At 32.2% G+C, this 27,981-nt stretch overlaps 5 protein-coding genes across 5 annotated transcripts; 1 reads left to right on the forward strand and 4 right to left on the reverse strand.

Moving 5' to 3' along the window:
* Positions 1–862: 862 nt before the first annotated feature.
* Positions 863–8,432, reverse strand: Tsp_02524 (putative filamin/ABP280 repeat-containing domain protein). Its single transcript, XM_003378801.1, has 15 exons — positions 8,411–8,432; positions 7,633–7,970; positions 7,436–7,549; positions 6,235–6,355; positions 5,943–6,170; positions 5,417–5,593; positions 4,859–5,022; positions 4,627–4,786; positions 4,259–4,559; positions 3,994–4,147; positions 3,733–3,925; positions 3,091–3,338; positions 1,829–2,120; positions 1,644–1,772; positions 863–954 (listed from the first exon to the last, which is right to left on the reverse strand). Exons 1-15 carry the CDS (start codon positions 8,430–8,432, stop codon positions 863–865), a joined length of 2,733 nt encoding a protein of 910 aa, XP_003378849.1.
* Positions 8,433–12,821: 4,389 nt separating this feature from the next.
* Tsp_02525 (hypothetical protein) lies at positions 12,822–13,493 on the reverse strand. The gene is made up of 3 exons (XM_003378802.1): positions 13,476–13,493; positions 12,953–13,320; positions 12,822–12,885 (listed from the first exon to the last, which is right to left on the reverse strand). The coding sequence occupies exons 1-3, from the start codon at positions 13,491–13,493 to the stop codon at positions 12,822–12,824; spliced, it is 450 nt and encodes a 149-aa protein (XP_003378850.1).
* Positions 13,494–14,128: 635 nt separating this feature from the next.
* Positions 14,129–19,305, reverse strand: Tsp_02526 (putative calponin y domain protein). Its single transcript, XM_003378803.1, has 13 exons — positions 19,199–19,305; positions 18,912–18,982; positions 18,369–18,550; positions 18,081–18,165; positions 17,912–18,009; positions 17,593–17,848; positions 16,755–16,961; positions 16,561–16,692; positions 15,916–16,058; positions 15,022–15,147; positions 14,503–14,552; positions 14,257–14,356; positions 14,129–14,155 (listed from the first exon to the last, which is right to left on the reverse strand). Exons 1-13 carry the CDS (start codon positions 19,303–19,305, stop codon positions 14,129–14,131), a joined length of 1,584 nt encoding a protein of 527 aa, XP_003378851.1.
* Positions 19,306–19,647: 342 nt separating this feature from the next.
* Positions 19,648–20,130, reverse strand: Tsp_02527 (filamin). The gene is made up of 2 exons (XM_003378804.1): positions 19,824–20,130; positions 19,648–19,733 (listed from the first exon to the last, which is right to left on the reverse strand). The coding sequence occupies exons 1-2, from the start codon at positions 20,128–20,130 to the stop codon at positions 19,648–19,650; spliced, it is 393 nt and encodes a 130-aa protein (XP_003378852.1).
* Positions 20,131–24,196: 4,066 nt separating this feature from the next.
* Tsp_02528 (protein Wnt-2) lies at positions 24,197–27,942 on the forward strand. The gene is made up of 4 exons (XM_003378805.1): positions 24,197–24,300; positions 25,511–25,776; positions 26,470–26,762; positions 27,481–27,942. Exons 1-4 carry the CDS (start codon positions 24,197–24,199, stop codon positions 27,940–27,942), a joined length of 1,125 nt encoding a protein of 374 aa, XP_003378853.1.
* Positions 27,943–27,981: the final 39 nt, after the last annotated feature.

A 27,981-nucleotide genomic window follows, 5' to 3' on the forward strand; every position in this document is an offset into this window, starting at 1 on the left:
GTTAATACAAATCTTAGTGCGCTTTAAATACAGATTAAATTTTCAATAAAATTTGAATTTGAAAAAGAAAGCATGCTATTCATTTATTGACATACTGCTCCCTCAACCGTCAAAATTAATAACAAACATTTTAACTGTCATAGAAAATGTCAGAACAATAATGTGTGACATGAACAGCTGAAACAATTAACCAAAGTATACTTTCAATAATAATCAATCAAAACAATCAAATTGTTAAAATTTTCACAAAACCACAGCGCCAAAATCAATGACGCAATTAGCAAATCTGCAATGCTGAGATTCATATTTTAAGTCAAAAATATGTTTACCAATTAATTAATTAAGAAAAAATATATTTCAAAATGCTGAAATTATTTTTTTTAATTTATACTTCGGTTTGCTTTTACTTGATCTCAAAAAGTAAAAAAAAGCAAAAGCACAATTCAAGCAATACATTTAAATAATACTATTACTGCTAGTATACATTGAGTACAGTGAAATTGTGCATTTTGAAGAGAAAATAATCTTTGTTCAAAAGTTTTCAAAAAGTAATTATTGTGAGTGAACACTGCTCGAATAGAAGAAGAAGAAAAACAATTAACAAAGAAAATGCAGGTCGAACAATGATTTCAATTTCAATTTTTCAAAAGCAGATGCATCGCGCAGCTGCTTGATTTACGTCTTGAAGAAGAAAAGTTCAATCAAATTTCAACATGAAAAGATTTTTGTGCATGATAAAAGCGGTGGTGAGTAAACAAAACAACAAATAAAATTTATTTTGTCAAAAACTGTGCGTGTTTTATGATAATGGATGGCTAATATTGCTTTTGAACAGTTGCACAATGAATAAAAATAGACAACTCTATTTCTCCCGAGCCAAGTGTAATATTACATAAACGCCTATGCTATAAAGATGCAGTTGCGTTGTTAATGTTTTCACACCTCTTGCAATAGCTGGAAAAAGTAACAATTCATCATTTTACGTTTCAAATATTTAACATATTGATGCAATTAAATATCCAACTATAACATCTATTTTCACAACTATTATCCAATATTTTCAACGTGGCCAATGAAGCCAGCCATTCTAATATATAATAGCAGTGGTGGTAGTAGTAGTAGTAGTAGTAGTAGTGGTAGTAGCAAATTGATCAGACTATGATGTGCAACGCAGATTTCAGAAGCTAATGACTTGTCTAGTTGAGAATATTCGAAAATTGAAATATTCCTCGCACTATTAAACACTTACATGCAAACAAGCGCGCCTCTATAACCGAAAACTCCATTCATCATAAGGAAAAGTATATATCTTAAACTGCAGTTATGTGACAATTCACTATACCTTCTCTAGCTACTAAAAACTCAACGAAAAACCAATCGCAATTCAGTAAAGAACAGAAATACCACATTGAAAAAAAAAACACTTCACTATGTGGATGAAATGAAATAAAGCAAAGCAATGCAAGCAAATGTGAACACTACAAAGCAGCCAATTAACAACTCCAGTACTTACCAGAAGCCAAAATGCTGCTTCCTACAAAACACCAGTCAGTACAAAGGAAGAAGAGAATAAAGAATGCAAAATTTGCAAATTTAATGTAAAAAGTAATAAATAACAGTGATTAAAATGGTTTGCTGCCTACCTCCTCTGGGTTCCCTCGCGCAAACGGTGAACTGAGCTGGCTCACCAGCTATTCCAAATGATAAACCATTTCCGTATGCAGTCACATAGCCATCGTCGACTTGTCCAACGTGAAAACTAAATGGACTGCCTGAAAGTAATTGTGTTTCAAATCTGCTTTATTAAAATTATAAAAGAAGCAAATACCTGGTACGTGCAGACCATCATGTTTGATTTGCAGTTCGTGCAAACCGACTTCAGACGGTTGATATTTAACACTGACCGATCCATCGGCATTGTCACGTATAATAGGGGTGTCAGTCTTTTTACTCGGCATCACTACTTTTGCAGTCAACCGTCCTGTTCCTGGTAAGGCGAATGTCCAACTCTTTTCTGAAAATTCTGTTTCAGCACTGTTGTCTTCAGCAATACCGCGGCTCACTACCACTGGTGTTGCGATTAAAGTTTCACCAACTGAACCACGACGCGATAATTCTCCCTGAAACACAACAGCGCATATTAGAATAAATATAATATAATATAATATCTATGATTATGAAATTCAATTTTTATAAAAATTGCCAACTGTGACAATAAAATAACGAAAATCAAAACAGAGCAGAAGCCAAAAAAGCAAAAATATAATAAACAACAGCAAAGATCCTATTATGAAAGTATATTCAAACAAAGCAGCAGAATGTTGAGTAAATTTTACTATGGTAAAGAGTTCCTTCCCCTGACTGCACGCATGCAGGCGCAAACTGAGGCCACGGCAGCTGTGTAGCTGCTACGATAGTTGCGGCCAATTGCTGCGACTCCTAACCGACAGCAATGCAACTTGCCCTACACCAATGACTTGTCGCTTTTCAACAAAGCCCAATTTTACTTAATAAATTCATTCGGCTACATAAAACTAAACGTCGACAAATTAAACGCCTGCTCATCTTCATCAACAATGGAATTCATTAATTTTTGCTTTCGGAAAGCTAACAAAAATAAACACCAAATTGCAATGAAACTACGCTTAATAGTCTGCTGTGATTCACTGAAGAACAATTTCCTACTGTATTAATTCTCAATTTTATAAAATTGATACTTTTTGAAAATTCTTATTCCATAATTCCACCAATACAAAACAGTTCATCATTGAAGTCAAGAAAAAAAGTCAAATAAACATACAGACTAATTCAAATCAACTAGCCCTTCCAATCGACTAACATCACTAATAATTAAACAAAATTAACAATTATTATTCTGTTGTAAGGTTCTGTCCTGTTTAAATTGCTCAACTCAACCGTTGTGCCAACAGTTTCACTTAGGAGCAACATTTTATATAAATGTTATCATTTGAGCAAGATCAAATTACTCGAAAATTTTTTTTTCACAAATACACTTTATCTGCATTACACAAGGAAACAAATATAGTTCGTGCTATGCAAATACATTTATCAAAAGAATGCATTCATTACCCTGATAAACCATTGCCCTTTTTGCAAAATTTGTCCTCCATAGCGAACAGTTATCCGATAGAGTCCAGGATTTGGAAGTGTGTAGAAGAGCAAGCAAAAATCATCATGCTGCTCCACCACAACGTTAACTATTTTAGTAGGAGGTTCTGCGGACAAAATTTGACAAGTAACACGACCACGGCCAGCAGGATCAGTCGACACTTTGATACACTGTTCTTCACCAACAGTAGCAGTTTCGAAACGTCCTTCTGAAAATTATTACAATAAAAATTAATGAAATTCCAATTTTACATAAATAAATATATTTAAAGCTGAAACTCACCTTATTTGGGTTGAAGAAACAAATGACCCGTTGATTTCAAATAAATATCAAGCCGTTTAGCTATTTAATTTAATATTTCATAATGAATAATGAAGGTTCTCGAAAACATCAATGATTTTTATGCATTGGATAACAGAAGTATTTAATTTCGTTATCATGCAGCAAAAGTTTTCCCTTTTCATCTTAAGGTATCTTCATATTTTCACAAATATACCTTGTTGAACAATAAAAATAATCTCCCTCAAGATAATAAAACGAAATTAAAGTTAATAATTTTCAATTTAACTAAACGGGAATAAAAAAAACATAGAACTCCATACCTGCAATCTGGCATTTCAAAAAATCACCACCAACAGGCAGTACACGCAAAGCAAAAGGACTATTCAGTACCGGCTCATCGCCATACTTGATCGAAATGTCATAAGTGCCCGCAATATCCGGTATAAAAGCAAACTTATCCAGATGAGTGCCCTTTTCTGTGTGCTTTGTTGAAACCGGCAAACCCTCAGGGTCCTAGCAAAAAGGTTTCAGCATCATAATTAGGGAAAACAAATCAGAGTAATTATTTCTTTTAAAGAAACCTTGATCATCACTTGCAACGCTCCATAGCCTGCCTCAGAAATATCAACAGACAATGTAACTGGATCACAAACGTAATAAAAATTTTCGAGTCCACATCCGCGCACCTTTACTTTTTTTGCTTCGCACTTCGGCAATACGCGCATACAATATGGACTAAAAATATACTGTATAAATTCAAATTGAAGCTAATAAATAAACAGATATATATATATATATATATATATATATATATGTGTGTGTGTGTGTGTGTGTGTGTTTGCCTACCTGTTTGGAATTTCTTTTCCACCATATAAAATGTGCACTTTGCAATTACTGTCAACTGCCGGTGCATAATAAGTAACTTTGTACACACCATGAGCTTGTTCGACAATTTCTGGCTGTTTTGGCGCAGCTCCACATTCTGAATCAACCAACACCTGCAACTGAGCTGGTCCACTTCTTGTAGTGTCAACCAAAAACTGCAAAGGAAGATCAAATCGACAGTTCTTCGATTCCAAACCTGGACCCCAAGCACGCACCAAATTCGGATCTAACGGTGGCTCGATGAGTGCAGTGAAAGGACTACCTTCAACAGTTACCGTGACAATTTAGAGGCAATTAGTCAAGGTACGACAAATAACAACCAAATAAACCTGGAATATGCTTTTCAGCAAATGTGACGGAAATTTTATATACTCCAGCCTTTGAAACCACATACTCAACAGTACATGAACCATCAAGATTATCCGCAGTTGATATTGTCGACTCTGAGGGCCCTTCAATTGCTATGTTCAGTTTTCCAGATCCAGCACCCTAAAAATTATCAAAATTACCATAGTTCTGATGACTAAATTCCAAAGTAATGAATTCAATTTCAAATCGCACCTTTGTGTCCACGCGGAAACGACAAGGAATACCGACCAGACCAGCTTTCAGTCCGGCACCTTGAACTTTGCATCGTGTTTCATCATGTCCGTCAACTGCATGCACAAGCAGAGGTTGCGCCGTCAATGGAACATCATCATATGAAACTTGTAGTTCATGTTTGCCTGAAAACTTGCTTTTTTATATGCATATTATTCGTAAGAGCAAATTATATTCCATTTGTTTCATAAATTTTCAGCAAACTACTTTAAGTAGCCCCTGTTAATCAATCTGTCACAGAGTCGGCCTTCAGTGATTCAAAAAACTATTACACAAACACAAAGAAATTTCACTCCTCACTAACGTCGTTGCATCAATTTTCCCATTAGATACAATCTGGCAGGTTTCCTTCAAGTACACCACATCACGTTACATCACATCACATTACATTACATTACATTACATTATACATTACCTACCCAAATATTGCTACATAAAAGTTTAAATACGATAAAGTATTTCATATAAAAATAAAAAAGTAAAATAAAATTTCTAAATATTTATCTAAACAATACGAACCTTCAACAATTGTCGAATAAAATATTCGATAAGTTCCATCCTTTTCATTTTTGACATGACATCTTGCCATATTCCCATCAGGTGATCGAATGGCGCAGCTAACTTCAGCATTGCTAATTTTCTTTGTCAACGCCGTAGTGTCGACAGTAAATTCACTTATGGAATTTATGAATACTCCTACAATAATTATATTTCACAGTTTGTAACAAAAAAAACTGAATTGGCGATTCAGCGAACTGAACATCATCTCTGCATTGTGATATCATTACCAACTGGCCAATTAACAGTTGAAAATAATGCGTTGCATTATTTAAAATTTATACCTGTCAATGCAGTTGAATTATTCATACAATGCAATTACATATTTTAATAATCAAATAGGATTATTTATTTCTTCACACTTTTCAAGCTGTTAAAATTATAACGTCTGCTTTAAATTCATCTTTTGAAAAGCACTTAAAGAACTTTAATACTTCAGAATTAAGCCCACCGTTTGAAAGAAATTGAGTTTTCAACAAAAACTTACTTTCTTCAAATCCTCGAATAACCACACTGCTTAAATCTACATGAGGCTTCACTTGAACTTTGTATGGCATGCCAGGTATCGATGAACCAGCAAAACGTACGTAAATATCGTATTGGCCAGGTTTATTCACTTTGTAATAGACAGTGTACGAACCATTTCCACAATCGGAAATTTGAACATCCACTGGCGAACCATCAGCATGGTTTTTCATGCAAACTTCAACCTTGCCTATATTGGATAAGTAAAAAATGCAAACTAAAATTACTATTCAAATACTGTTTTCCACATTCACCTGGTCCAGCATCTGCACAGTCAACAAAAAAATGATTTCTATCCTTCGTCCGAACACTTTCTTCAAGTCCAGGACCGTACATTCGCACAAGATTCGGATTAGTTTGTTCGCTAACATAAATCTAAAATGGCTTCTTGTGAATTACGACAACTTCAAAACTGCCTGAAATCAACTCATTCAAGCAGCTTTTGTACTATTTTATTACATCCGAAATATATCGACAAAAGGAAAGTTGAAAAGCAAAACTGGCCGTTCAAAATCTATAGATCTTAAAATTTGTTTAATGCTTAAGTCAAATCTTAAAAGCAAATTCCTGTATCTACTTTAAATGAATGTTAGTTTATAAAAATACGAAAATGAAAATCTGCATTGAAATTATTCTATACAGTGTTTTCGTTCTGAGTTCAAAAACAAAAAAAAACAAGTAAAATGACCAAACTCATTCACTGGAAACTAATTAAGTAGCAAAATTTCAATAATCGACAATATATGACCCAAATTGTATAATTTGACCAAATTGAAAATTGTGCATCTTTTTAAATTAAAATGAATTGAAAAGAAAAACAAAATATATTTTAAGTCAGATTCACAGTTCACTTCGACACTTATACTGAAAGCATTTCCTAAAGTGATATGAACAAAAAAAATCGTAAAAGAACGGAAAGCAATATAGTGAATGCAATGAGTGCAATAAGCATACTTCATTTTTATGCTAAACTGAAACTATAAACTATGTCATCAGCCCAGACAGCCGCAAAATCCCTCCTGTTTCATAATCTATGATCATAATTAACAATTTGCATTAGTGAAATTTATCAAGCAACCATTTATACTGTCCAAGATCAATTTAATTGTACCCCTTCAACATAAGTTCCAAGTAATAAAATTAGACATTTCGTGTCTAATTTTTCAAAAAAATGTCATTAAAAATTGCTGCTCTGACTTAAAATAATTGCTTTCTTCTTTATTATTTGCAAAATACGTTAACTTTCGAGAAGTAAACACATCAACTGACACCCACTATTCACCATACCTGATTATCCGTTTCTCAAAGATTAACAAGTGAAATGGCAATTTCAGTAGCTACATAAAGTATATTGAACAATGTGCAAAATTAACTTTTTGTAATGTAAAATCAATTGTAGAAAAATAAAAAACAAAAATTTAATCATCAGCATTGATATAACAATTATAAACTCACTTTGAAAGGTGATCCAGGAACTGACTGATCATCAAAAGTCACCATAATCCAGTGTCGCTTGCAACTTTCGGGTACAAAAGAACAGCTATAGACATTATTTGCAATTGTTTTTTGCTTAAATTATAAATAAAGCTTTTTTAGGTAACATAAAGAGCAGATCAAAATAAAAAAGCGTAAAAGTGCAATAAATTTTTTACTTGGATATTCATTTCCATTCCATCACTATCCATCGCAAAAATTTTTACAGCACTATCACCAGCTCGACTGGCGTCAACTGTAAAAGTAGAACGTTGCCCACAAACGTGACCATATTCACTGATTCCAGCTCCAGAACATTTAACCAATTCCGGAATGCATCCCAAATGAGATTCTCCAATTTCCACCATATAAGGACTACCAGATATATTCACATCGTTGGTGAGCACGTGGATTGCATACTCGCCACAAGCTTTCGGTATGTAACATATTTCAGCTGAACCATCTCCATTGTCATGGCAAGTCAGTTCAGCTTTAGAAGGGCCGTCAACAGAAAATCCTAAAATATAAAATTTCCTCATTTGTCACTTATTAATGTTAATTATTAAGGATTATTTATTAAGCATATAATTTTATTACACTGCACACAATAACGTTACATGTGTATAAGATGTATATTTGTCTGCTATCTTTGCTTTTATCTATCGTTGGTATTAAAAAATTTTAATCTATTCTATAATCAATTCTACATTGCATTTTGCTACCTCAGTGCAATCTGAAAGTCAAAATCAATTTCCACTCACTTCACAGTGACCAAAAAAAAGAGAAAAAAACATGCGAAAAAGCACGAACAAATGCATTATTAAGCAAATGCTAATAACGTCGGATAAAGAAATAAACTTGTCACTGGATAGTCTGATTTTAGTTTTAAATTGAACTAAAACATTCCATTCTGTCTAGTGAGAAGCTTTAAAATATCAAAAAATGCGGCTAATTTACTTTTTGAATAAAACAATCTCATTGCTTAGAGAAAAAATTAATAAAATGCCAAGGACTCGCTCAATAAAGAAGCAAAAAACACACAACAGAAAACAAAAGTACAACTACCATGAAGCACAGTTTTATGTTGAATTTCTGACTATTTTTCTAAACCATATATAAACTTATTGCAAAATGTTGTTAAACAGTTGCTTTCAAGTAGTAAAAATAAAGTAAAATAAAATGATTAAAAAGCAAATTTAAAAAGGGAAAATTTCAAAATCAAAATTGTATAAATGCAAAGTGAAACAATTCACAGGTTATTCGCCTCAAGATGTTACACAGCAAAAGATGACATATTCTGCAGAGAACAACAGTCGGCTATAATAATCACGATAATAAATTTATCATTGAAATTTTCCAACAATTAAATATAAAATAAAATTTTACAATTTATATTAATTGCTGATCACGTCATCAATTGCTACTGTAAAATGAGTTCCGGGTTCCAGTGCAAAGCATTTTCGTAGAGTAAAAAAACAAAATCCATTTAACCTTACTAAGTAATTTTCCAGAAGCTTATAATAGAACTTTGTTATTAGTCATAAAATTCCGTTTCCAATCAAGCTAAATAATTTCACATTACCACACGACGACATCAAATGGTTTCCTTCAAATTACTATTCAAGCATTGCTCATTTGGTGAAAATACTTTTTCCAATAACAAAACTTATGACAACTACAGAAAAGAGAATTTTTTCTTAATACTATAATAAATTTAAAATCGTAATGAAAACAAAAACCCTTCATCCATTTCACGAAATATACCACTGGAAACAGTGCAAATGGAATGTGTCCAGAAAAGTATTGAAAAACATCTTTTATCAAGAAACTTTTCTTTCAATTAAATAAATTAATTCATCACATAATACGCATAATTGTGAGCGAATGTATTCAGATGAAAATTTTTGATATAAGAAATATTTTTTTATTCATACAGAAAGTAACTCTGCATGTGTGTGTGTGTGTGTGTGCGTGTTATGCACGTCACCAGTTGTTTCTCTCAGCGCGTTGGAAAATTGAATTTTCATTATTACATCGCTTGGCAATGTGATGTGTAGCACGATAGTGTACGATCACGATGTCTTCAAAATGCCTTGCGTGTAATGTCACATCAGCCTCAGTGAACAAAGGAAATATTACAAAGGAAAACACTTATTCATTCTAATTCATCACATGTGTAAATGCTTGGTTTTTTTTCTTCTTCAAAATAGCAAAGTAAGCAATAAAAAGAGAAATTCTTGAACATTAAACTACCAATGCGTACTACGGCTGACGACAAGCCGTTAGCGCTACTAATGCAAAATTGGGAAAATTTCACCGTTTGCAATAACATCAATATTCCGTTTGTAATTTGAAAATTTTAAAGCTCTCATCAATTGTGAACTTGATCAGTTCGTTTAGACCATCAAACAAATCCATCAGCTTGCTCACAAGTCAATTTATCGACTCAATCATAAAAGCAAAGAAGCCGCCGGCATTGCCGAATAGAAATATTGCCAAACAGAACAACCTCCCTAGATGATAGTGTGTAAAACTGGCCAACATTTGAATTCAAATGCGGCATAACGTTGCTGCAAATGGGATGGCAAACACTTCCATCTATATACATATACTCATCCGTCCATACATCTGCCCTGCCAGTCAGTCCTCAAATCCATCAGTCTTGCCTTGACTTTAGGAAGTGAATAAATGCAACATGCAACGACTGGAAAACAGTCTCGGCAAACAAAATCTGGTAAAAAATAACCATCGATTTTGATCACTCTTTCTTGACAGAACCTTAACATGAGAAAATGTAGCAACACCAGTAGGATTTGGTATGCAAGCAAATGCAAGGGTACGGCGGATCAATGGATTTAGCCGACGTCTCCACCGATTAACGTACTTCTTTTCCAGTCTCCAGTTGGTTGATCATCACATTCAATTGTAAAGTTTGCAAAGTTACTAGAATCAATACGACCTCACTATCAGTGTCGATTAACAACAACCATCAAGCTGAAAGACGAAATAACAGTAACTTCAGAATTTAACCAACCAAATAAATAGTCGACGTATACCGAAAGCGCCGATGACTTACCTCTATAATTACAATGACAAAGTTCGTTGTTGATCGTCGAAATGGAACATTTCCATTTCATATCCGTCCCCCTCAATAATATTGTCACCCTGTTGTCATCACATCATCATATAAAACATTTCAACTTATCCCATTTGTTTTTCAAAATACAAAAATAAAGATACTGATTTACAGTTGCACTCGGAAAATAAAAACAATTCTCTTCTCAACAATCTCATACTATATTAATAATTCTATTTCAATTCCAATTACACACTTAAACAGAAGACCATAAGTGGGAGAATGAAAAATTAAAGTCAACGTAACTAATTTCATCGAAAACCAAACAAACCACTTTTATCCAAAATTATCCAACAAGAATAATTAAATTAATCTTACTTTTTGCTCAATCAAGTAATTCATTATTTGAATAAATATAAGATAATTATTGAAACAACACTCCTAATTAGGAGATGAAGTGGACTACAGTAAACTTCATGCAATAAAATATACATATTATATGATATTTCTTGAAGATAGAAGTTAAAAATATTCAATAAATTCATCATCACAAAAGCTGCCTAGTTCCATTTGAAAATGAATGATCTGAAAACATTTAAATGAGCAGAATGCATGCTTACTTCTAAATAAAGTTGCAAATGATCTGGATGATTAATTAAGAGAGAAAAAAGTTCTCATATGACCAACGTGAACAAACTCATATTACACAGAGTTTTACTTTGTCAAATCAATTGCACAAAATGCGACAAATTAAATAATAATAATAACTGCTTGGATGAAAATATGTTTAAAATTATTTTTGAAAATTTTAATATCTGAAAAACAAAAGCCAACACAAAAGCAAGTTATTGTTAACAATTACGAGTCACAATTTCAGAATGAACAATGCGAGAGAAAATTCTCCTCAACATTATAAAGTCATTTCGTACTTACATGATGAACAGAACAAGAAAAAACAGATGAAATGCAGACAACTGAGAAAGCAAGCTACTAGAAAAGCTTCAATAATTCGACAAGCTTCTATTTATAAAAAATATTATCTTGCATCATAGCACAATTTATTATTTCATTTCTCAGTTCAGCAAACTGGAAATCAATTGCAAAAGTTAAATTTAGAAAAAAATAACGTTTTTTAAACTCCTTGCAACATTACCCACGTATCGCTCTCAGCGACATTACAAGTGCATATAAATAAATAAATAAATACAAATATATGCAATATATATATATTTGGACAACAAATGGCTATTGTTGGTAGATTTTTGAACGCAAATTAGCTGCATATAATTGCAAGAAAATTATAAAACTGAAATATTATTTTAAAATCTTTCAGTCGTACGGTGAAAATAGAATCGCTTCTTATAGGGTTCAACTTAATTATAGAAAGAATTTAAAAATAGAGTTTCAAGTGTGGAATAATTTTTTCACGCTTCGTATGTTCGATTTATTTATTCTCAAAATCGAGCTTTATTAAATTCACCATCATTTTACAATGAAAAAAGTTACTGTTTCTTTGAAAAATAAAATTACAAAATAATTATTTCGAAAAAATGGCAAATTTTCATGATTTGTGCGATTTGTGTTTGCAAACGGTGGTCTTATCAAACATTTTGCTCTTTTGGAAAATTATTTGAAAAAATTTTCTAAACTCAATATAACTTATGAGAAAATATTCTTGATACAATTATGTAAAATATGTAAAATGAGCACGGATGAAAATTGTTAGGACAGGTTTTCGATGAAAAGTGCACGAAATGTGCAGAATAAAAATAAAGGAAAATGATTTCAATGATAGCTGTAGGCTCACAACTGGGTCAGACTGCCCCTGGCCGACGTCAACAATCGATGTAGAAGCAACTATCTTCCATTTTTGAATTTGCCTCCCAAAGGAGAATGCCTTTCAAGCTTTTCACGAAAGCGCCCCGGAAATGCCGTCATATTCGGCATTCAAGCATGCAGCAATGAATTAATAAATCCATGTCTCATTGACAACAAAAATTCTCATATTGTACAACAGCAACGGTATTTGGCATTCTTTACAAGCATAAATTGTAATAAGTAAAATATTAATTGCACCTGTGCAATTTATTGAAATAAATGCCGCTGAAACAATGCACTAGGCATTAGTCAGAATTGAATAGTTCATCTCACCAATGAAAACAAAGCAAAATGACGTCATTGAAATGATAAACCACTGGCTAAATAGAATTGGTTGAAAGAGCAGGAGGAGAGAGAAGCAGAGAAATAAGGAGAAAGATGAAAAGAGGAGGGCGCGAGAATCGCTGAGTCGAGCTAAGCTTGCTCAGCTTTACGTAGAACTAACTGATCAGCCGAGTATAGCGGGATGTGAATTTTCCTGCAACATAGTGATAGAAAGAAGCAACAATACAAGTGGTCGATGCAATTGAGAAAAAAACGTCTACTTCGGGCCTGCGTTCCAACGAGAACCTGGCTTCAGTCTGCCAAGATGCAGCTGACGCAGGAATGTTGCAAGAAGCATTTCCAGAATTAAACAGCTTCGGCGGAGTGCTGTTCGTCGGCGGCACAGTAATGCTGACTGCCTCGTGTTTAGGATTAGTGGTCTGTCGACTTTGTCGAATGCGTCGCAAACAACTACAAACCACAACTTCACGTACTCTACCTTTGCCAATCGCTGGTCAGCACGCAAGACATACAATTCGAGTACGGATGAACGATGCCAACAAATCTGAGACAAGCATCGTTCACAAACACAGACGACGTTCAAGCCAACATCCGCATGTCCCCACTGCTTGTGTTTTACGGGCAGATTCTGAATTTCACGTTGTGCAAAAGTTCAGCCGCTTACCGTTGGTCGAAAGTGCCACTACAAATCTGGACCGTAACTACCCAACTAACACAAAGCCTATCCACTAATAATAAAGTACATTCTCTCTTCAAAGCAGAAACATCTACACATTAAAGAACAAGAAAATAGTATCCCATCTTCATTATACATGCTGTTCTGTTGTTCATTTTCTCTTTTAATATACATATATATATTTCACGTTCATTTATTAATTTTTATCACTTTGCAACTCTGCCAACAGTGCAACTAGTAAAATTGTTTTCTCTTTTCTTGCTTATTCGCTTTAGCAATTTCTTTATCAATTTTGTCGTGAAAACAATACACTCCTTTCCAAAACTTTCCATATATACACAGACATAGGTATGCACATGCATACAGAATATATACATACAGAAGTATCCTATGTGAACAAAAGTCATAAATTTTCGTACAAAATAAATGGAGCATTGAGTTCAGAAATGAAATGATAAAATATGGAATTTCTTTTCGACTGATCAAATCTATCTATTAGGTAATTTTCTTCTAACAATCGGCCATCATCTCGAAAAAATCTTTTAACAAATCCTAAATGGTCTTCAAACATTTTCAAGCTTCAATGTTAAATAACATAATATCAAAGTGACGTCAGGGTAGAAAAAGGCCATTTTGATTATTTGATCGCCAGACGAAATCAGCATCTGCTCAAGCGTCGATCAAGATTGTCCTAGTCAATCTGCAAATTTCTGACACAAATAGATGAATCATCGAAGAATATGAGATTCGGCTAAAAATTCTACCAACGTGTACACTCAATGTCAAACTACAAATTCTTATTCAAATTCTATTTCTCATGCAAATTGTACAGGTGAGAATAAATGACGTATGGAAGAATGAACAGTTTCGAAAAATTTCAGCATTCACCACTACGCGGAAAATCATCGATCCATGCAGAGGGCGGAAAATCAGCAAACCATTATTGAGCAATAACCTAACACCACTGCCAGATAATAATCGCCGTGCACTGGAAGGCAAATTAGTTGATAAAATAAAGTTTACAATTTTTATGTTTACAGTGCTGATTAATATAATCCCCACAAAAGAATTCGAATAGAATCAAATTCATTCCCGTCAATATGCACATATAATTGCAGTGAATGTACAAATAACTGGCAAGCCAATTGTATTGAGTTAAATTCGAAATAAGCTGCCGAAATCTGCTGGAATATGTACACGCATACACAAAAAAAAATTCAAATCTCAGAGTATGAAACATTTCAAAATTAAAACTGAAAATATGAACAGTCTGCAGTTGCACATAAATGTTTCACATAAAATACAATTTATAATGTGTCTATGATACTGAATGTCACAGTTGCCTGACAAAAGAGGAATAAACAAAAATAACAAAAATCGTATGAATGTAAAAAAATAAACCAAAATTTCCAAGCATTTTTACAAGTGATATAACACAGTTTAGTATTGTTTGCATCGAATGCAAAGTTATACTTACTGATTACGCTTGCAAAGACAGTAGAATACGTTTTTGACCTTTTGTTAATTTCTTAATTGAATATATCACGCATTTATGAAGCAGAAAGAATTTACATTTATTAGATCTCATTCAGTGAGAAAAAGTTGCTCAGATGAAAAATATTATAAATAAATAAAAGTTGACAAAAAGCAAACCTTACCTAGACCGCATCTTTCTCCGTTGGTTTCTACAGTAAATTTGCATGGTCGATTAACCACACCACCTTGCAATCCAGGACCAAATGCACGAATTTTGGACGTCATTTCAGAATCTACCATCACCTGAAACAATTAAAATTATAAATAAACATTTAAAACAAATAGAATACTGTCAACGCATAGTGCAATCGAAATAAACGCATGCTACTACACTTTATAGAAGTACATTGAAAACAGTTTCAAAATGTAACAGTAACAACAACAAACTAATTGATGTTTCCCTTGAAGAAATAGCTTGACCAAAAGAGTAGAAAAGAACAACTGATTTAACGAACAAATGCTTCAAAAAAGAGGCAAAATGAGTTTTTGAGCTTCTTGTCCAATGCACATATTTTAATGAAACATTTTTTCCAAACTTTCTCAAGTTCAAGTTAGACAATAAATACTAATTAGCCATTCTCAGAATGCAAACTGAAGAATGCAAGTTAAGCAATAGTAGCATTCTGATGAGCTGAAAAAAATTTTGTCCATAATTTAACTCATGCAAAAACAGATTATCTGACATCTTTGGAAATCATGATACAACATCTCCACAACTTTTCAGCATTTCAAATTAAAAAATATTTTTTAATATATTTTTGACGTATCATTATTTTTTTAGATACGAATCTCCATAATCAGTATCAGTAGTATTAAGATTATTAAGATGGAGATGATATTTTTTTTAATATTGAAGCACATCAATACAAACACAACAATCTTTTGACAAATTCATCTCTTGCACCACATGTTCATCACCATCATGGAGATATTTGAAAAATTCGCAAAAAAAATAAATTTAATTTCATTTTTCTACCAAGTATTTGGATTTCAAAAAAAAAGAATGCTTACTTCAAAAGGGCTAGAGGGAAAATCTTTCCCATCATATTTGATGTGCAGAATGTGAAGACCAGCTTGTGTTGGCTGATAAATTCCTTCCACTTTCAGCGGACGAATGGAAGTGTTTTTTCGATGAATCGGCACAATGCTTCCATCTTAAACAAAAAATCCGATTTCAACAGCCAGAAATCACTGTAAATTGCTGACAGCAAATTTGACCATTCGACAGTGTCAAATTGAATACACAAAAGGAATAAATAAAACAAGCTCCATAATGAAGTCATCTTTCCATAATTTTTATTTCTTCTCAATGATAAAGAAATTAATTGCTTACAAACCAGATCAACTGGTTGGCAACTTTGTTCAAAAGCCGTCTATTTATGCAGCTTATGAATGTGCCGCCAACATAACAACAAAATATGACTTATTACAAATTTTGCATTGCAAAAATTAAAAAAATAATCATTACAGTATTTCACTCTAAACTACACAAAAGTATACAATTTAAAATTTATAATGATTATTGGACACTATTACATTAATAAAATGTCAAACTTAATTAATCAAGTAAAATTAATCTAATAATTAAACTTTATAAATTATTAAATTATGAATGAAAATTCTTTAACTATAACAAGAAAGAAAGAAAAACAATACCAGAATGTTTAACGATCATTTCAACAAGCGATGCATCTGCATCGCCGTTGCAGAGGATTCGAACATCGACCTTATCACCAACTCGAATTCCAGAGTTTTGAATACCACGACCGAACACTTTCCATTCAAAAGCTGCAAAATTGATAGTTAGTTATAAAAGTTTTGAATAAGACATATTTTATGTAAAATTTTACATTCCGATGCAACCCAAACTTCATATGGGTTGTTGTTCAATACAGAATGATCGTCATAAAATATGTTTATTGTGTGCATGCCGACCATGTCAGGCGTATATTCACAGCGCAACATATCACCACTCATTCGTCGAAATCGTTGATTAACACTGTCAGATTTTCCATTCGGATTCAAAATCTGAATTGCAAATTTCTTCTCATCACCGCCTATAATTTATCAAAAGTAAAGCGTCTTAAATATATATATATATATATATATATATTTCTCGTTCAATACATCAAACGAAAAATAAATATTACTATAATTAGATGTATCATATTAAAAAATGAAATTAAATTTTGTTCCATTAATTTTCAAATAAACCATACAAAGATTAAAAGCGCATATGACAACTTAAGCATAGCATACAGCAGAATATAATGCACTTTTTCTTTTATTAATTAATTAGTGAAAATTTTATCTTGAAATTTTGATGTAATGTATTGAAGTGAATTGAATTTTGATGGATGTATTGAAATGTAAATTTTGTTAACAGTTTTGAATTTAACAATAATATTTTTATAGCGAAATAAACTAGTATTGGCCAATGACCGTTCATATGTAAATGAAGTAGAATGAATGTGAAAATCAGTAAATGAAGAAGGTGCTAGTTTCATTTTCATTCATTCATGGTCACTGAAAGAAAGATTTATCGTTAAATGACCGCAAATTTGGTCAATGGCCAGCCAAAACGCTGTCACAAATTTGATGCTTATCAAGACAATTTTCTTTCCAACATGCTGCATTCAATTGAACATTCATTTATCAAAACAAAAATCAAAGTGGAATAATAATTACCCGCCATATAAATATCAAAATGTGTAGTCTTTCCAGAAGTAACACCTGACTGTAGACCAGGACCAGATGCTTTGATTTGCAGAATTTGTTTCGTTTTTGTAACAGGATATTCTAATTTGTTACTGTCAGTCTTTCCAACAACTGACGACCCAGTTGGTGCTCCAGGTTGTAGCTTAGCATTCGGATATTGGCTCAGATAAGTCATCATGCTCATTTCATCCACATCTGGATTAATAAATTCTTCAGGTTCTATTAGCTGCAAAAAAAAAGATTTGGTGCTAACAGTTGAGCTGGTTAATTTTAAAATTCGTCAATTCACCTTTGGAATGACCAACCATTTTTCTGCCAAATCCATAGCAATGGTGGTATTCTTCAAAGCATTCGCTGCTTTCCACATCGACCATTCTGGACATAAACCTTCAAAATAGACAATACATTGCTGTTAAAATTGACACCACAAGAAAATTCTACTATAAATTAATTGTTACCTGGAGCAAGAGAATCTACCAAAGCACCGAGAGGTCGTCCGTCGCTCCATTGTGTTGTTAAATTAGTCAGGTGAAAACCAGGAATCTGAATAACAATTTCGAATAAATAATAGTCAGACAAATAATCAGAAAAAAATTTTAGTAAATTTTAATTAACACAACTATATCTAATAAAAAGTAAATGAAACTTAATAATTTGAAAATTTTCATGGCATATTAAAATGAGGAATATATTTTAAGAATGGTTAATTTTAAGCAACTAATGACAATAACATCGAAAAAACAAACCTTGGAATTTAGCCAATCAAGAAGACGTTGCTTAGGAGGTATCGGAAGTTTATGCTTGTTTTCTTGATTCTGCCGATTTTTTTCATTATCCCATATTTGTGCATCAATGGAATAATGCAAAATTAACGTCCATACCAAACCCAAAATTAACTTCAATCTTCCATCAACAATATCAGAGCTATCTAAATTGAAATACGTCGAGAAATTAATAATTTTTTGACAATAATTCAATGAGAAAAATGCGGTAATATTTTCATGATGCTTGCAAATAATTTTTAATGTTTCTATTAGATAAATGATACATTATTCCCCATAGTCTTAACACAGCATAATAAATAAACAGTAAAAAAAGTAATATACTTTTAACAGATGATAGAAATAGCAAATTACTGTATTGGTTTGTATATTGCAGAGTTTATATAAAAACGTGTTCAAAAAACAAAGATTAAATAAAATAACTGCAGTTGAGAGTGGAATTGAATTTTCATATTCTTAATGATTGATAATTGTTCAAAAATTTTACATTATTCTTATTTATAATACTAGAGATACTAGAAATTTGTTGTGCTGAAAAATGTGAAAATTGTCGACTGCTACCGTAGATTTTGTTGCTACTGCTTTCAGAATAAATAGCAAATAAATAGCAGTATTATAATAATTGAAAATAAAAAAGAATGAAATATGAAAAACAGATATATTTACAACAGTTAAACGGTAAGTTAAAAGAAAGAAAAAACAAGTCTTAGCAAACATCATCAAACGGTGACTTACAGGTGCCCTTCACCTACAATCAGCCGATTCGTTGAATTTTCATAATTCGACTATTTTACTTTATTGCACATAGAACAGCCGCTTCCAAGGACAAGTAAAACGTGTCGTTGGCCGACCACTGGTCACTATCCCATTGTAGAATAATGTTACAGATCAAAGTATTCATTAAATATATAAAATCAACCCGATACAAAACGTAAAAAATGCTACATAATATTACAAATTTGCAAGCATATAAAAAACAAGAGAACAACTGCAAATCACCAACTAATTAAAAAAATAGCACTGAATTATATAAGTATACACACATATATATAATTATACAAAAAAAAGCAATAGCTGGTTTTTCCAAATTCCAAATTTAATTTTTTTCGTCTGAATGAAATGGAATATTTAAAAAAGAAAATTAGAACTGAAAAAAAGAAACAACCATGAATGAATGAATGAATGAATGAAGCAAATTCGAAAAATGCATTTTCAACAAACGGCCATCAATTATCCTCGTTTTTTACCTATTAATCAGTTGTAAGGAATGCAAGTAAGTCACCAAGTCAGAAAATGATATTGAATGTTGAATAAATGTAACGAATGAAACTGGAAAATTAATTTTTTCAATTCAATTTATAATTTTTCAATTTATAATGTAGAAATTTTGAAAATTTTTTGGATGTTTTTTTTTCATACCTATATTTACTAGCTTGATTCCTTCGACAGTTTCTAGAAATGACAAAGCTACAGAAACGTTTTCCAATCTCTGCGATCGAAAATTTGGCTTTTTGTTGTAACGTGGCAATTTTTTCTTCGACAACACCTCCAAAAGACGAATAAGCAGCAGACCGTCGGTGAGGTCCGTTTCCAAATTATTCACACTACAGTCGACCATCTTCAGGCGTTCATTAACCCAACGCGTGAATGTGTTCTGTTGGATCGTTTTCCATTTTGCCTTATCACGAGACTGAATGGCCACCAAATCCATCTCCTCATTAACCATTATAGGGTATTTTATTATGTTCACGTTGAAAATGTGAACAAAAATACAAAAATTAAAAAATTTGTTATCAATAACAACAATATACAAAAAAAGCAACGCAGCAATGCAAAAGCAGACCAAAAGCGACGAGTTTGTCAAAATGCCGCCGGTTGATTTGCTCTTAAACAATTGTTCACGTGCAGCCAAAACTTCTCAAACACGCTATTCGATGCCAATTTAGGTCAACTGATTCAAACTAGCGTCATCTGTCGACAACTGCTTGCAGGCAATCAAAGGTTATATCACTTCCTTTCGTTGTGTGCAATTTCCCCTCCCCTCCCCTACCCCTACCCCTCCCCCTACACTGTACCCCTTTGCCTCTGCATTGGTGCGATTGCTTAATTTACATATTTGTGCTTCATCTGCAACTGAACACTTGCAAATTACCTTCTTTACTTATCCATCACACTAGTTATTCACAAATAAACATTCTACCTCCTACATCAACAAGTAGAATCTCAATCAAATTTACACATCTGACAATAATTGAAACTACATTTTCAAAAAATGTATATAAATTTAAAAATTTGGAAAAAATCGCTTATACACAGTATAGAATACCAATTAGTATTTACTTGGTATTTATTTATCAAATATATCTTGTGCAAACAACAGCTTTACTATCATTGGAAACATTCTTACCTATTTAAAAAGCAAATTCGCAGAATTTGCAACATTAAAAAGAACACAACATACAATAATGTAAAATAAAATGAAACAAACATTCCGACATTATTAAAAATAGAAATTGTGAAATAAAAAAAGAATTTAAATATCATATTTAAGTGAATTATATTCATTTAATAAAAACAAAAACGTCCATTACTGTTGTTCGTCTTCAACTACGTACGCAAGCGAACACTAAGTGAAGAAAACACTGAATAAAGATAAAAAGTTGCTTGGCAAAGCATCAAAAATGAATTTCCTCCTATACTTTCAATAACTGTATTTTCACATCTTGAACATTACAATTGCATATAAATTTAACAAAGAATGTTTGCAATGTTCAAATAAAATGAATAACTGACTAATAAACCTCTGAACATGGTATTTAGCTAAATTAAACTGCAACAAAACAACTCTCTGAGCAACAACTATTGTTCGTATTCGCGATGATAAAAATAAACAAATTCTGACGCTGAAATGTTATCAGAAATATCGTCATTCTACGTAATATGCAAAAATGATTATCATAAATGTCAAATTTTGAATACCACATCTTGAAACGTACAATAATAACAACTCTGTCAACTTTGATCAAATTGGTTGGTTTCTGATTAAAAATAATAATAATATCCAACTATGCAATGAGCTATTGAACTATAATAAGCGTCAATTATAAAACAAGAATTGCCCCCTCATACAAATGAAAAATATGAAAACAAAAAAACGGCAGTTTTACAGTAAAAAATAAAGCTTATTATTTTGGATAAAATTAAAAAAACAATATATACAATGATAAACATATACAAAAATTTGTATTACACATCTTTTTATACGAGCAAATTGCAAACTAAGCATTATGTCATTGGTAATATAAATTTAATTTTGCAACTCATTTAACATTAATACTTTAACTTATTAATATAATTATTTACATTACGTAAATCATTTATTATTTGCTTTTACACATTCTACAGTTGCACGTGAACAATAGCAGATAAGTAGAAAGATTAGACAGAATTTAAAAAAGTAAGTATTATTTTACGATACATTAATTCAACAATCAATTATCTTTCACAGTTAGCTTTGATAAAACAAATGTATTTACTTTTATTAAATTTCACATAAAATTCTGAAAATGCAAAGGCACCTACAAGTTGAAATTTTCTTCACTATCTAAGTGACATTAAAGTTAAACATAATTCTGTACAGCAACTGTATATCAATAAACTGACTTCAAAAAGTATTTGCATTATATATATATATATATATATTCTTATTTTCTAGTACATGATAAATTGTGCAAAACGCTTCAGAAATTCTAGCAAAGTAACATATCTGAAATTTTCTTAAACCTTCATCATAATTTTCCATTTCACCCATTATTTGAAATAAAAATAACTATGAATTACGAAAAATATCCAACAATTAAAACAACAAAAGTTACAATAATTAATTTCAATGAAGGAACATCATGCATATTGTCAGTGTAGATCAAATAATATATATGAGCTATTTGCATAAAAAATCTTTTGAAATGCTAATTTTTCTTCTTCTGTGCAATGAATGCACTTTCACATTAATTTTGCAAAGTTGCTTTAGTTTCCTCAACCAAAAACTTTTCCATTACAATTTTTTAAAAATAATTTTAACAATATTATAAGTACAACAGAAAATATAAGCATTGTGATGGCTCAGCAAATACTTTACTTATAATTATTGTAGAAATGCAGAATACACATACATATATTTATAATTTGAAATATTTTCCTCTTTAATCTTTAAATTCAAACTATCGTAAGTCTTACTCAGTTACAAAGAAAATTATATTTCACAAACAACAAAATAACGAAAAATAAAAATAAATGCTTAAAAAATATGACGACAACAATTATTAAAAATAACGTAATGCAATGAAATTTTTGAGCAAATAATAAATGCAACTTTTAATTTTTAAAATTGCCTCTAATTCTCATTTTCCTTTGCTTCTCTTTTTCTTCACTATTCTGCTTGCATGTACATTAGCAAAGAGTTGCAACGGTCAATGTAGTATTAATTGCAAAAAAATAATTTTTTTCACGATAATTTTCAGTTTATGATTAACAAACAACGTAAACAGCTTGGTCAAACAACAAATGCTTCATTTAAGAAACATTTAAACCGGCTAAAACAAAGGATTGCAAAGTATTCTTTCCTGAATTTGTATTGCCATCACAAACAAACAGAACCAAAGACTAGTAAAATAACTACGAAGAAAGTGAGAAAAAGAGAAAAAGTGAGAAACGGGCAGAAAAAAGCAATACCAATGCTAAAACAAAATATACGATAAATACAAATTATATATATATATATATGCATGTATTTTATTGTATGTGTAGAAGAAAATAGTTTATGGGTGATATATATGTATAGTTGTGATATGAAAAACGACATTAGCCATTCACGCTATTTCACGCAGGCTAAATAAGTGGATGATTACGGCAAAGTCGATTTGAAATATTGTCCAATCTGCTGTGTCGTTTCTGAAGACGTTGTTTACATTTAGAGTCACTAATGCCACACAGGTCCATACGGTTTATCAAATATTTGCTAATCAGTTGGAGCCTATCGGGTGGTTGGTGTAGGCTGAGAGCACAGCAGACTCAATCTATTCAACAGGAAATTTCAGCTGCTAAACCAAGACTAAGACTCCTCATTATAGACACACACACACACACATGCATGTATGCATATATACGTACATACATGTAAGTGCATATACAAAGAAAATGAAGATTGAATCGACAACAGTAATGATGAATGAAAAGCAAAAAAACACCCCCAAAAAGATCAGAGGTCAAAATTGAAGAAAAAAAGTCAGCTTTGACGGTAAAAAGAGAACGCTTTCATCCAGACCGCCCAAAGCCTCGAGGTCGAACAAACCTGAATAGAACCCCTGACCTCGACCAATCTGCAACTCGTTATCGACTGCTGACACAGTGCGAATATCATCCGAATAATCGCTAAATCGACCGTGTGAGATGCTGCTTTATTGTGCGCTTCTTCCTGCAAGCTGTAATATTTTTCCGTCTGTAATCTCATCTATCAATGTCAACACAGAATGCTGACTTGGGACGATTTGCTTTAATCGTTTGACGTCGGCCTCCGGTACTCAGTGACTCGAGCCTGGCTTCGCTGAACGAGCGCGACCGACAACATTGACACTGTGCTTTTTCTTCAATTTCTTCTCTTGTTTATTCATTAATTAATTAATTAATTGTGCTCGCGAAAAAAAATCCCTACTCACATTTCATGCTAACACTAGCAGTGTCAATTTCCCTTTTCAGGACACTATCCATGACGTGATGATAATATACCATGCCAGATGACCAGCTACAATTCAGCTCCAATTCTACGTCACTGCTGGATTTTAACTGTTTATTCAATTTTGACTTGCCTAGCTACACCTGCCGGTTCTATCGCCTGGTGGTAAGTGATCGACTTTTCTATTTGCATTTGCATTTGCATTTGTATTTTTCAACCCTCTCCTTCTTCTTCTCTCACCTCAACCATTACTCATTACAACTCTTAACGCTGAATGTCAACACTTCATTTCTGCAAACAGTAACAAATTTCACATTTTACACTCTCTCATACATTTACCTGCTATGAAATGAGAAAATGCAATTCATAATACTGCTTCCCTCTTTGAACATTTTCACTGACCGTCTAACTATTGACAGAGATGAACTGATAAAAATTGATCTCTCTATAACTTGATGACCAATTTCCGACCGAGAGGGGTAGTAAAGAGGTACTTTAATGTTTACCAGATAATACATGTAACCTTTCTGTGATAGACTTTCAACTGTATCATAATCGAACCAAAATATTAGCAGCTAGCTAGTTATCTGTAACGAGGTTTCAATCTTCGCAAAAAAAATTCCCCATTTGAGAAGGAAATGAATACCATATTTCTCCATTAAACAGCACAATTGCCTACGGACTGTTATCCTTGAAAAGTAGCCAAAAATAGATTGTTCGTGTTTCAATCTGTCCAAAATGCTCAATGGTGGTGAATAATTGGTCCACAGAGGCAACGTTTCACCAGAAGCAATTACTTGCATATGGCAGCTGAAAATTTTCTCCAACTGACATTAACATACATTTTCCATTGAAAATGTTGGCATTTTTAATATTGCAAATTTACAAATTACCCATTTTCCTTTTCTTCCAAACAAACGCATTCATCTTCATTTAAAAAATAATATTCATATCATAAAAAATTAGAAAACTGTCCACAGTAAAATGAAAAATGAAAGACTTCTCTAATAATAACCAACAAAAAAGGAGGGGCCAAAATAAAATACACACACGCACAGATACAAATGGATATAAAAAGCAATGATATTTCTATTTGGCGTTTATATCTGCTGAAGAAGAGGTGATTACTTAATTCATTACCTTTCAAAAATGAACATTTTACAGTGATTTAAAAATTTTACAATGCAAAGCACAAAACTGTTTGCACACTAGTCCATGCTACCTCAGCGTGATCATTGTTGACATGAAATGAATAAATATTAATTAAATTTGTTCTCAGTAGCTTTCTTCAGAATAAATTGATTGCAAACAAAAAAAATTTTATTTTTGCTATCAGAAAACTATTTTTCCTAATAATTAATTATTGCATTTCAAGGTCTACAATAGCGCAACTTTCAGCGCATGCGCCCAAAGCTGACAACGGATTATCATCTGCACCTAGTCATCGTGCTTTGTGCGCCCAGTTGGAAGGTCTCAGTCCGGGCCAAGCGCGCATCTGTGAATTATTCGTAGACCATATGCCAGTTGTTGGCTTTGGTGTAAAAAATTCGATAGAAGAATGCCAATGGCAATTTCGCTATCGTCGATGGAACTGCTCCAATCCCAACACCGGTCAAACTATAGGACCGGTACATGCCTTGGGTATGTATTGAAACTTTTGTCAAGTAAAATTAACAGTTTAAAAATTAAAAAAATATTTTCAAACACTGAATAATAATAATAATGCATATAATATATGCTTGACATTTTGGGAATAATCTTGTCGAATTGATTATCACTGCGCGTTGCAGTTTCCACACTAGTCATTATTGAACAGTCGTTAAACAAACGAATCTATTGTTTATTATTTTTAAATTTGTTCACCATGAAATATAGCATATATACGTCAGCAATTCAAATATTTTTTGCATTCAAATCGAGTAGTTTATGTCATCACTCATATTACAAATAAAAAAACAAAAACAAAAAATTATTGTTACGGCTTAACAAAAATCAGTTTCATCCAATTATTCTCATTCCAAATTTCACTAGCTAGTAAATATTTTGCAAAATTTATCAATCAACAAACACCATCAACGGCCCAATGAGGAAATTTCATTGTCATTTATTCTGAGATTGATGACAAGAGATATCTAATTTCCAGCATTAACATTAGCGCTAATTAAATGTATACTGATAAATTAGGTTGTCAAATTTTGAAAATGAAATTTCAATATGAACTTTAATTTCAAATTCTATTGAGAAAACTGATGAGAAATAATAATAATAATTATTATTATATGGAAATAGATGTTCACTTGATGTGGACATGTTTAAAATTAATGCTGAATTCAGGTACACCAGAAGCAGCGTTTACGTACGCGATGCTTTCGGCTGGGGTTGCACATGAAATTAGCAGAACGTGCCGTTTGGGACTGTTGAGCAGCTGCGGTTGCAACCAAGAAAAGCGTCCGCCAAATTTACAAAGATCTTGGATGTGGGGAGGATGTGGTGATAATATCCACTATGGATGTCAATTTACTCAAAATTTTATCGATATCTGCGAACGTGAAAGAGACTATCCAAAAAATACCAAAGAATATGCAAAATCACTGATGAACCGCTGGAACAATGAAGTTGGCAGAAAGGTAAATCAATTCATTTGCAATTAAGCTGCATTATAAATTGTCTAAGCTAGCCAATAATTACAAAATAGGCAATTCATTGATTTGATATAAAAATTAAAATTATATGTTTAATAAACAACGCTCTCAAAAAATAAAGAAATTTCTGTCGTCAAAAGCAGTTAATAAAATACAAATTACAAATTATTATTACTAACCATATTTTTGTAAAATGCAAATTTAAAATAACAATTGTAAAGTTATTCAAATATTTTTAACACGTAAAACTGAAAATTCTAATATCATTTCAAAAGTATAAAAGAAAAATAGTCTCTTCTTCTTGAATAAACTGTCGAAGTCGATATAGCAAAGATGTACTTTACTAATGACGTAAAGCGTGTAAATATGATAAAAGAAAAATGCAATAAAAAGAAGTTAAAATAAATAAGTTAGATAAGTTTAAGATAAAGTAAATAAATACATTTAATGCTATAAAAACATACCAGAAATATTTAATGGTATTTATTTGGAACAACTTAGTGAAATGAAAAATCAGAAACATAGATTACTGATTAAAATTCATGTATGCATTTTAAATGATAAAATTAATTTCTCTATATTGTTGGAACAAATAGCATTAAATATTTCTATTTATTATTGTTAAATAATTATCATTACTGTTATAAAACAGTATAAGCATGTATATGTGTAGCATGTATTGTTTCTTATTATTGCTTTTAAGGTAATCAAAAGAAAATCTCGGGTGACATGCAAATGCCACGGTGTTAGTGGTTCTTGTAGTTTGAAAACTTGTTGGAAACAGGCACCAAGTATTCGAGAGCTGGGCCAAATATTACTCGACCGTTATGATACAGCAGTACGTGTGAAAATCAATCGACGTGGCAATTTACAACTGGTGAAAAATGGTAAAAAGCGTCGAGCTGCTCAAATGGACCTTGTATACCTGGATGATCCCCCAGATTATTGTCGGTATGATGAGAAAAGCAGCACCGCTGGTACAGAAGGTCGAGAATGTAACAAAACTGGCCACGGAATGGAAAGCTGTGAATTGCTCTGCTGTGGCCGTGGTTACAACACCTTCAAAAAGGTGGTGACGGAGAAGTGTGAATGCAAGTTTGTCTGGTGCTGCAGAGTTGCTTGCAAAACATGTCAAACAAAAATCGAAGTGCACAAATGCAAATGATTGCTTGAGAGCCGAAACAAAAGGCAGCAGACCATTTCT

Source organism: Trichinella spiralis (genome assembly GCF_000181795.1).
Source record: "Trichinella spiralis strain ISS 195 chromosome Unknown Scfld2, whole genome shotgun sequence".
NCBI classification, from domain to species: domain Eukaryota; kingdom Metazoa; phylum Nematoda; class Enoplea; order Trichinellida; family Trichinellidae; genus Trichinella; species Trichinella spiralis.

What these genes read in the sequence shown, in the direction of transcription:
- Tsp_02524 (XM_003378801.1), bottom strand. Translation starts at nt 8,432, where the DNA reads ATGAGATTGTTTTATTCAAAAA. An exon ending in GAGATTGTTTTATTCAAAAA is followed by an intron (nt 7,971 to 8,410) that starts GTAAATTAGCCG and finishes TTTATATTTTAG; the next exon opens with GATTTTCTGTTGACGGCCCT. An exon ending in TTATTCGACAATTGTTGAAG is followed by an intron (nt 5,023 to 5,416) that starts GTTCGTATTGTT and finishes GCAAGTTTTCAG; the next exon opens with GCAAACATGAACTACAAGTT.
- Tsp_02525 (XM_003378802.1), bottom strand. An exon ending in CGTTGGAACGCAGGCCCGAA is followed by an intron (nt 12,886 to 12,952) that starts GTAGACGTTTTT and finishes ACTATGTTGCAG; the next exon opens with GAAAATTCACATCCCGCTAT.
- Tsp_02526 (XM_003378803.1), bottom strand. Translation starts at nt 19,305, where the DNA reads ATGAATACTTTGATCTGTAACATTATTCTACAATGGGATAGTGACCAG. An exon ending in GCTGTTCTATGTGCAATAAA is followed by an intron (nt 18,983 to 19,198) that starts GTAAAATAGTCG and finishes TTCTGAAAGCAG; the next exon opens with TAGCAACAAAATCTACGGTA. An exon ending in GGTAGATTCTCTTGCTCCAG is followed by an intron (nt 18,010 to 18,080) that starts GTAACAATTAAT and finishes TCTATTTTGAAG; the next exon opens with GTTTATGTCCAGAATGGTCG.
- Tsp_02528 (XM_003378805.1), top strand. Translation starts at nt 24,197, where the DNA reads ATGACCAGCTACAATTCAGCTCCAATTCTACGTCACTGCTGGATTTTA. An exon ending in AGGACCGGTACATGCCTTGG is followed by an intron (nt 25,777 to 26,469) that starts GTATGTATTGAA and finishes TGCTGAATTCAG; the next exon opens with GTACACCAGAAGCAGCGTTT. An exon ending in ACAATGAAGTTGGCAGAAAG is followed by an intron (nt 26,763 to 27,480) that starts GTAAATCAATTC and finishes ATTGCTTTTAAG; the next exon opens with GTAATCAAAAGAAAATCTCG.
- Tsp_02527 (XM_003378804.1), bottom strand. Translation starts at nt 20,130, where the DNA reads ATGGTTAATGAGGAGATGGATTTGGTGGCCATTCAGTCTCGTGATAAG. An exon ending in AATCAAGCTAGTAAATATAG is followed by an intron (nt 19,734 to 19,823) that starts GTATGAAAAAAA and finishes TTAATTTTCCAG; the next exon opens with TTTCATTCGTTACATTTATT.